Source organism: Coregonus clupeaformis, chromosome 33 (genome assembly GCF_020615455.1).
Source record: "Coregonus clupeaformis isolate EN_2021a chromosome 33, ASM2061545v1, whole genome shotgun sequence".
Classification (NCBI taxonomy): domain Eukaryota; kingdom Metazoa; phylum Chordata; class Actinopteri; order Salmoniformes; family Salmonidae; genus Coregonus; species Coregonus clupeaformis.
The window spans coordinates 25,849,147-25,859,183 of record NC_059224.1 but is presented as its reverse complement, the minus strand read 5'-3'; the positions used below and the strand labels follow the sequence as shown (position 1 = coordinate 25,859,183).

The 10,037-nt window shown below is 39.3% G+C and overlaps 1 protein-coding gene across 1 annotated transcript; it reads left to right on the top strand.

Annotated features, from left to right (window-relative positions):
• The first annotated feature begins 1,093 nt into the window (after positions 1 to 1,093).
• On the top strand, positions 1,094 to 4,609 carry LOC121548910 (cyclic AMP-dependent transcription factor ATF-3). The gene is made up of 4 exons (XM_041860568.1): positions 1,094 to 1,201; positions 1,913 to 2,167; positions 2,447 to 2,554; positions 2,936 to 4,609. The coding sequence occupies exons 2-4, from the start codon at positions 1,922 to 1,924 to the stop codon at positions 3,182 to 3,184; spliced, it is 603 nt and encodes a 200-aa protein (XP_041716502.1). The 5' UTR covers positions 1,094 to 1,201; positions 1,913 to 1,921; the 3' UTR covers positions 3,185 to 4,609.
• Positions 4,610 to 10,037: the final 5,428 nt, after the last annotated feature.

The following is a 10,037-nucleotide window of genomic DNA, read 5'->3' as shown; positions in this document are numbered from 1 at the left end:
GAAATGCAAGTAAGACTTAGAAGTTTATATCTCATATATACTGTCAGTAAAACTTTTAACTAGCCTGAGAAACTAAAACTGATCTATCTGTACCCACATTTGAAAGATTTTCCAACTAAGAAATGAAAGCAGTGAACCCTATGTAACTTCACAGTCTCACTAGCATGATTTGCCACAGTTTCCTATCAGTTTAACCTTATTTTGGAATCAAACAAAGATACCATGGGATAGTGGGGGTTTTATGTCTGTTATCATGTCCTCCAAATATCTGTTTTTCCATGAGACCATAATTCACTTTCCTCTGTAAGATTGAGACCATAGCTCATGCATAATATATATAAACTGCTGACCTGTCCACCTGGCCACTCATAGGATTCAAGATGTGTAATTAACTGAAATTAATAACTATGTAATAAACATGTAATTAACATCAAATATGACATCTACAATTATAATATTTCAATAATATAAGTAATTTGGGTTTAAGTAATACATAGCATCCAAAAGCAACACAAAGCACACAAAGATTAAATGATTTACAGTACCTTGAATTGCAAATCCTTATTTTGAAAATATTACTGTAGTTCAATGTACATTTACTTTATTCAGAAGCTAAATTTAGAAGCAATATGCTACTTCATGGAAGCTCCCTGATAAACTAGGTTTTATTATTATTATTACTGTTATTATTCTTTTTGCTAGTATCCTAGACATACCCATGCACTGAATGCTAGATATGATATGACTGATATGATAAGAGGGAGCTGGGCAAGCCCCTCACTGAAGGTATACCTTTAACGTCCATTTGCTTTTTTTTACTCTAGCCAATAAGATCTATAGACTTTACAAAAACACCTCGGATCATTCAACTATTATGTCTGTATTTGCTCATTAGTATGAAATGTTACGAATTAAATTCCTTGTGAGTAAAGGGGGTTGAGCCTGACCTTTTATGGTGTGCTACAAAGGGTTGCTGGATTGCATCATCGCAACTAAGCTTCCACAGTGCTATAAATAGGATGACGTCACCACGACCAGCCCACCAACTAGTAAATGCCGAGGAGTCCACTATAAAAAGGGGTGATGCAACGCTCAGTCGACAACTGTAACTTTCTTAACAGAACAGATGAGTCTCACAACCAGGAGCCGAATAAATGCTTTTCAACGTCTAACACAATTTCTTCACTGAAAACATAATCAGGTAGGTCTATTTTCTTATTAAGAAGTTTATTCCGGTGTGGGATAGAAGTGCTGTCAGAAGATCCGCGTAGGGTGCCCACAACAGTCGAAATGTTGCATAGTGTAAAAGATCCGCGTAGGGTGCCCACAACAGTCGAAATGTTGCATAGTGTAAAAGATCCGCGTAGGGTGCCCACAACAGTCGAAATGTTGCATAGTGTAAAACGGACCGACGTCCATTCATAAAGAAAACGGACTTAAATGTACAATTCTTAGGCTACTCGTAACTGGGTTGATGTTACATTTACTGTCCCTAAAAGTGACACGCATTGTTACATTGTTTAACAGGGTGATGTATTTGCTGGTATTTTTACATTGTTGTAATTTTGGCATGTTGGGGGCTACAATGTAGAAAACTTTAACTGCTGTGTCTGGTGGAATTGTAGCGACGTAGCCTCTAGGTATCACACCCATAACAGAGAACACGCTATCCGTCTTTTGTAGGCCTATATTTGAAAAATAGTCCAATAGTATACATTTGCAAGAAACAACATTTTGAGCCAAATGGACGTGAACAAACTTTTTCTAGAAGCTTTTATTAAAAGTATTGCCCACTTGCCAGATGTTGCTGCTCATCTTACGTTATATTCAGTCCAACGTCCAAGGGTTATGTTCTTGCTTTTGTTTAGATTTGAGTAAGCTTCATGTGACCGAGCACCACTTTTTGTTTCAGTTTTTCATAATGATGCTTCAGCATCAGGGATTCAGCCTGTCTGAGATCAGTGCGTCAGCCTTTGTAACCTGCCTGTCCCCGCCTGGAACACTCACGCTCGAGGACTTCACCAACTTCACTCCCCTGGTAAAGGAAGAGTTGCGCTACGCTATCCAGAACAGGCGGCTGTCCAACGGACTGAGCACCGATATCATGAGCGACTGTGCAAGCTCAAGTTCAGACAGACCGTCAGAAGCCACAAGTGTCAAGAGACAGGTAAGGATGTCGACATTAGTCGCGTACTGTAATATCTACCTACTCCTTTTCAGTACTTTTTTGGCCCCCATAAAGCCAATAGTAATTATTACATTGTAAATGGCATTAGGGGCCTTTTTTTTTGTAATTGCCTAAGTTTTCACTGAATCGTGTGAGATGGTGGAAAATTAATTCGTAGCTATACAGAACACTGTAATTACAGGTTTACCAACACATTGCAGCACACACTAGTTTGGTGCTGTTATTCGAGGTTGTTCATTTTCCCGATGTGTGTATCAGGCGACCCCAGAAGAAAGTGAGAGGAGGAAAAGAAGACGAGAAAGAAACAAAGTAGCTGCTGCCAAATGTAGGAATAAGAAGAAGGAGAAAACTGATGGTCTGCAAAAGGTAGGTTCAATATGTATTTTAAAGGGCAGTACAGCCTTATTAGGATGGAGAGAGATTATACATTTTACCCAGAGGCTGCCAGACAGACTGTGGGTCTTTTGTGATTTGTTAAGTAGACATACAGTGTTATATTATGCCATATCTTTATTTATTCAAAACGTTTTTCCAAAAAAAGTTAGAGCCTCATTAATGTGCCTCAATGATCATTTCTATTTAGTCTCCCATTCTTTTTATGACTAAAGTGAAGGGTAGAGGCTCCCGTTTTTTATGTAAGGGCTCAACGTAATTATTTGCATACAAACTCAAATACACTAAACATAATTGAGTATTCAAAACATTTACCAACATGGTTAACAGGATCTAACCAAACTACTATTCCAGGAGTCTGAGAAACTAGAGGTGGTGAACGCTGAGTTGAAGGCCCAAATTGAGGAGCTGAAGAACCAGAAGCAGCAGTTAGTCTACATGTTGAACCGCCACCGGCCCACCTGCATCGTACGGGCCCAGAACGGCCAGACCCCTGAGGACGAGAGAAACTTGTTCATCCAGCAGATCAAGGAGGGAACCCTGCAGATGGGTCAGCTGGACCACCGCCACATCTCAGTGCCAACCGCCTGTGGCCATCTCTGATCCACACACTCTGGGGTAGTAGGGTACTACTTATTCACTCAAACACTCTCCGTCCCCTGGCTACTGCACTCTGTACCTGCATCAAGTGAAGGCTCTGTCAGGCCGTCAAAGCAAAGGAGCTTTGCACGTTCCACTCCTCAACATAGTGACTGCTGCTGGGTTGATGATAAGAGGAAGGACTGGACAGCACAAGGACAGACACCCCGTGTTCCACCTAGGGTGGGCTTGGGCTTTTCCGGCACATAGGGTGAATGTCAAAGCACTAAAACATAGAAATACATAGAATGTATTTATTGTTTCCTTAAATCTTTTACACTTTTATTTGAGGTAAATGGCTTGTTCTCGGTTTTTGTACCAAAGCATGACGTCAATGTGGTAAAGGCACATGATTTCACTGGTCAGTTGAGATATATGCTTGTTGAGGAAAAATGCTACTTGTATAAGCTATCTTTATGGCACACAATAAATGTGGAGAGATAGTAATGGCTATGTACTGTGTGCAACATTGATAGCTGTGTTATTACATTTATATCGAAAGGCTTTCGCATACATTGTATGAAGTGTTTGCTGTTATTGAATATATTCTGTATTAGCTGTGGCTATAGCTCACTTTCTTCCCCCTTGACTTGCCTAACAAAAACCTCTGAAGCTGCTACTACTACTAACTCAGATTATACAGGAACAGTTCATATCACAGGAACCCTCAAGTAAGAGGACAATAAAAGGAGTGCATGGAATGTGGATTCACTTAGATAGCATTTCATTTAACTTACTGACAGACAATGGCACTGTTAGCCCTGGAACTACTTTCTTGAAAATCAGTCATTACATTGCTGTAAGCTGGTGTATTCTGAATAGGCCCTGATTTCGTAGTGATCTGTAGTATTTTCTCGGAAATGTTGAAGCTATGCTTGTGTGTTTCCTATTACATTTAGTTCACATGTATAAAGTAATGTTGTTACTGTATAACATATATGTAAACCAACTTACACCTGCCTATTGTCTTCAAAAAGGTGTTTGTATGTATTATTGAAGCTGGACTTATAAAATAGAACCACTAGGTATAAGTAGTTAGATATCTAAGTGGAATTATTTAGCACTCTGCTTGTCTTAGGTTTTCACTTTGAAGTCTTGGAAGATTACATTAATTGCCTCAGTGTTTGGCTGCAATTACCAAGTCACTGCCAAACAACCCTCCTCCCTCTCCCATCAGTCCGTTGGTTGTGCTGCGACGTCGTCACAGGACAGTTGCGCAACGAGAAACTCTGGTTGGGCTCACTGCTCAAACAACAAATTTTTATGATCAATAGTAGTTTTTATTTCTATATTCTGTAATGTCTCAAAATAACATGTGTGGTTTATGGTAAGGGAATGTTTATTTGTGTGTGTTTGTGAGTAAACGGTTGAGAGGAAGACTGTGAGAGACGCAGGCGTCCATGTGTTTTATTTGTTTTTGTGTAGTTCAGTGTTTCGTGTTCAAACATGCAAGCTAGTCATGGCTGGTGGCTTACTACTGAAGGGTGACACGCCTGTTTTATGTTCTTCAATACCTGTCTTGTTTTTCTGTTTCACCATCCATTCTTTCTATCACTTAAACATTGTTCACTAAAAGTATTTGAGTGGAATGCGAAAGATCAAATTGTATCAAGTCAGATAAAACCACACGCTGAAACCAATTAAGTACTCAATTCTATTCTGTCTGTTGATTTTTCAGTTTTTGATACTTTGTTAATAAATATATATATACTTCAAATGTTTTTGTTTCCTATTGTTTCTGGGGAAGGATTCACAACATTTTAAAACAATATTTTTTGCAAGGGATTCAATGGCATTGGTATATTGACACTACATAGTTGTACAAATATTAATAAACATGTTTAGCATCTCAGCACATTAGTTGTGTTGGTGTTCATCTGAGGACAAGTCAGGACATGTCTGCCTCTAGAAGACTCATAATATCGAGGGCAGGCCAGGCAGGGGAGAGACTGGAAGAGTGTGCCAGGCCTGCTCACTAGAGTTCAGTGGGTGTTATCTGATGAGATAGGCTGTGAAATAATGTTTCACTCAGAACACAAGTATCCCCTACTCCACTCCACCCCACTGTTGTGGTCCATATTCCATAAAAAGTAATATCACATTTTTCTGATGGTGGTTTTTGATAACTACACAACTGAGTTACTCAAGACTCATAACAGCCAAAATGCAGCCGGAATGGGGACTTCTTTATTCTTGGCACAGACTGCTATGGTAGATCACATTACTGACCGTCCAGCGGTTTTCCTGTAATGTTTCTACAGAATTTTCTTCAGTGTTCCTCTAGAACAGGGTTCTTCAATTCCGGTCCTGGAGGGCCGAAACACCTCTGTTTTTCATCCTCTCCTTCTAATCAGGGGCTAATTCAGACCTGGGACACCAGGTGAGTGCAATTAACTACCAGGTAGAAATAAAAAACAGAAGTGTTTCGGCCCTCCAGGACCGGAATTGAAGAACCCTGCTCTAGAACATGTTTGGAAAATATGTTTGTATGTAGATAATTGGTTACTCTGACACATTACCCTGAACAGAGGAAGTATGCAACACACACATTTCCATAATCTGAACATTGGATCACATTTTACATTTACATTTTAGTCATTTAGCAGACGCTCTTATCCAGAGCGACTTACAGTTAGAGTGCATACATTTTTCATACTGGCCCCCCGTGGGAAACAAACCCACAACCCTGGCGTTGCAAGCGCCATGCTCTACCAACTGAGCTACACGGGGCCCGAGAAACTGCTAGGCAACAATCCAGCTTTGCCTGATCTTCAATATTTATATTACAAGTTACATACATGAAGTCACAACACCTAAAAACTCAGTTCTCATTGTTCATCCTCCTGTTCATTAATTTGCTCTAAAGACCCATGCTTTCTGCCTATGTGATCATCCAGGTACTTGCGACGGGTGAAGCAGCTGCTCACGATTGAAACATTGAAAATTGCAAATTATGAACCACACTAAAGGCACCAGAGGTCGAATTTGGGAAAGGTTGTGAGGTGAAAAGGTCTGTGTGCTGTAATGTTCTCATATGTGTAGCACCGCACGGGATGTTTTCATTCTCTCTCTCAGAGGCTGAGGTATGTTATTATCCTGTACAGTGCCTTCAGAAAGTATTCACATCCCTTGACTTTTTCCACATTTTCTTTTGTTATAAATTGGGATTTAATTGTAATTTTTTGTCAACGATCTACACAAAATGCTCTGTAATGTCAAAGTGGACAAAAACATCTAAAAGTTCAGGCTGTAATACAAGAAAATGTGGGGAAAGTCAAGGGGTGTGAATACTTTCTGAAGGCACTGTATCTCATCATGATAACTGTTCCTTCAGCCTTGCAGCACTCAACTCATTCTCATGCCACAGATAATAAAACATGATAAAACATTTAAATCAAGTACAATTTGCAATGCTCTACAAAATATAGAACAAGAATGATTCAACCCTCACAGAAATTTCAATTACTGCAACATATTAAATCATGCAATGATCCTGACCTGCTTCCAAGATTATGAAATGGGAATGGCATTTGAAATAATCTCCAAAGGCATTTGGGATTTCTTATGTAGTACAGGATGAGAGTCATCGTAACGGGGTTCACACTGTGTCCTAAAGCTCTGGGTGATGCAAGATAAGAAACCATGCTTTCAAACAGGAAATGTACTAAGAGGCAAGCTTCTCCGACCGACATACAGTATCATGATGTTCAGTTCATGTAGAAAAATGATGCAATAAAGTCAAATGAGAACAGCATGCACTCAACAGGAATTGTAGGTCCCTTAGTTCCACTGCTGCAGAGTTGTGTCATTGTGTTTTAATTACAGCTTAATGCCAACCACCAGGGCCAGCCCCAGGCATAAGCGGTTGCTTAGGGCCCCCGGCCGCTAGGGGGCCCCCAAACCATTTAGTTTTAGGAACTCAGTCAGGGTCTCAATTTACTGTTGAGCGTTAGAATAGTAGAATGCACAAGGCGCAATTAAAAAATGTGGTTGTGCATCAGCAGTTTTCTCTTGTTATGTCAGTAACTAACTAAGGTTTCCATTCAACCTTTTTATGCCAGTAAAGTGCATGTCGGATAAAACATGTATTGACCAGCCTGATAGAAACAGCTAATTTTTCAGTAAACTTTCCAAATGTAGACAAAACAAAATACGCTAGACAAGGTGGGATCTTTTTGTGTCGGTAAAAGGAATTATGCGAGACATTTCTGTGGAAATGCTTTTATGCGCAAATATTTACATAATAACCATCATATCGAACTAAACTTGGAGTCACGAGATGGCATGTTGTGTGGTCCCCCCGCTATGACTTGTCGGGAAAATATACAGTTTATTAGGCTGCAGATTAAATAAATGGTGAACTTCACAGGATGGTGAAAGTTCAAGGTGATGAGCTTGATGCTCCTTATTGAGGGTCTTATTCTGGTGACATGATCATCGATGCTTGTCTGCCTTTTGACAACTAAAAATAATCGCGCTCTTTTGTCCATAATAATCTCATCATGTAGGCTACATCATACGTGCGCTACAGTACTGTATCTGCGCCCCACGCGCTGTTGGCTAGAGCATGTGTCAATACCAAAGTGGGCAAACTCACTATATAACGCAAAATGTTTTGTGAGAAAACCTTCAGTAGAATTTAAAATGCAATGGAAACCCATTTATTCGGTACATGGGAATTTGAAAGCAAAAGGTATTTTTATGTGCACTACATCATCACGCACAGCCTTTTATCTGCAACAAGTCAATTTGATAGAAACACATCTCTGGTGGGAAAATGCAGATGTTTGAATATTCCCATGAAAATCTGTCGCCAATTGGATGGAAACCTAGCAACTGACAGTCACTCAATTAGCCCATGTCAGCTTTAGATTGGTAAATTAGTCTAGCCAGCTATCTTAACTTGTAGTAATCATGGTCGAATTATCGACCAGGCACAAAGGGCATGTGTCCAGGGGCCCTGACTTCTAAGGGGCCCCATTTATTTTGTTAGTCACTCTCACTCAGATATCATATTAACATGGCATATGTAATGGCAAAATGTGTAGAATTGCACGAAATTAGCTGTATAACTGCTAATATACATTATACATTTGAAATTCATTAGAACTTTGTCACAAAGACTGACGATATGTCACACTGGGCACTCCGTATGCCAGAGCTACGCATCTAGACAATATTCATTGGCAAACAAAATTCCTTCCTCCACCACAACTTCTCAAGTTGAGTTGGAAGGTACAGGAAATTGTACACAGTATATTCCACAAAAACATGTTTAAGTTCCTCTGAAAGTTCATGTCCCATACATGTACACAGGAACAACAATGGACAGGAAATTCATCATACTGTAAAAGTACAATATTTGTCTCTTATGGTTCAGCCACTAGAGAGCAGTAAAATGTCGAGTTTATGCTTCTTGGCTACCAGATCTGACAGCGATGGGGCACACACAGACAATAACGATCATTTTAAAATAAGTATGCTCTGTTTTTATGCCGTTAACATAAATATTTTTTCATATGAATGTAGGGTATCTACTGTATACCTGCCAATGAAGGAGAAGGAAGTGGAGGATGTGATATGCCAGTTAGGCTATACACTGAGTTATACTGAAAGTGAAGTCATGTTAACCTGAATGTGTAAACTAATATTCTTACTGAAGAGCATAAAAAATGGCATGTGAAATACCATATTATGCCCCAAAATCTCCTGGACTGAACTGAAAGTAGTAACCTGTGTTGTGTATGGTTTATGTCCGAGTAATCTGTGCTAATTTGAAAGTTAGAATAGAAAATAACTAAGAAGTGCATGTTACTTAAATGTGGGAAATAAACCATTTTTTAAGGAAGTGATCCACACAAAAGGCTTTATGATAATCACCACAATCACCCTCAAATACACTATACTGAAGTCTATAGATTCATCTGGTATGAAATGCTCTGCCTGTGTGGCTGAAGAGTCTTTGACTTCTCTCATTGGTCAGCCTGCATTTCTTAGAATAAGCCTTGCCAAATACTAGGCTACTGGGAATGTATACATCAATCCATAATAACGTCTGAGAGAAGCCTGCAGTCATGTCATCAAGATAGACCATAACGTACTGTAGATCATTGATGTTGACAAGAATTCCCAAAAGCGAGTTAGCTATAAGTGAATGATAATGACATTTTTCAAACGGTTTCACACATTATTTGTAATGAATACTCAGGGAGAAAAAGGTGTAGATTCACGCACAGAGCGTGGCAGGTGTTTATTTCGCATTCGCAGAAGGCAGGAATCATGGTCACAAGCAGGCAATGGTCATACACCGGTAGGCAAACAAGCAGGTGAATCAAAACTAGGACTGAAGGCTATAACTGGTTCTTACAAACGAGCTAGGAAAAGGCTTAGTAGAGTCAAAACGAACAATACCTCACAAGGCACAAACAGAAAGAACTGAACTAAATAAGGAGCTGATGAGACCAGGTGAGTAACTAACACAGGTGAAATCAATGAACAAAAATGAAAGACAGGGCTACGTTCAAAAACACAAGGTTGACTAAGAAAATAAATACAGAACCTTACATTATTAAAATGTATGAGAAGACATAATGAGGTTTGTGAGTGTTTACCCACATTATAGGGAAGATACAGTGGGTAACCTCAACAATGTAATAACATGAGTTAACAAAAAAATGTAATATTACTACTGTACATATGATATTTGGATTAAGTGATTTGATTATCTAATTTATCAATTAAGTGTTGAAATTCATAAATGCATTGGTAATAGCCAGTGTATTACATGTTTTAGAATAGGGAATAAGGAAACCCAAAA

What these genes read in the sequence shown, in the direction of transcription:
- LOC121548910 (XM_041860568.1), top strand. Translation starts at nt 1,922, where the DNA reads ATGATGCTTCAGCATCAGGGATTCAGCCTGTCTGAGATCAGTGCGTCA. An exon ending in CCACAAGTGTCAAGAGACAG is followed by an intron (nt 2,168 to 2,446) that starts GTAAGGATGTCG and finishes TGTGTGTATCAG; the next exon opens with GCGACCCCAGAAGAAAGTGA. An exon ending in AAACTGATGGTCTGCAAAAG is followed by an intron (nt 2,555 to 2,935) that starts GTAGGTTCAATA and finishes CTACTATTCCAG; the next exon opens with GAGTCTGAGAAACTAGAGGT.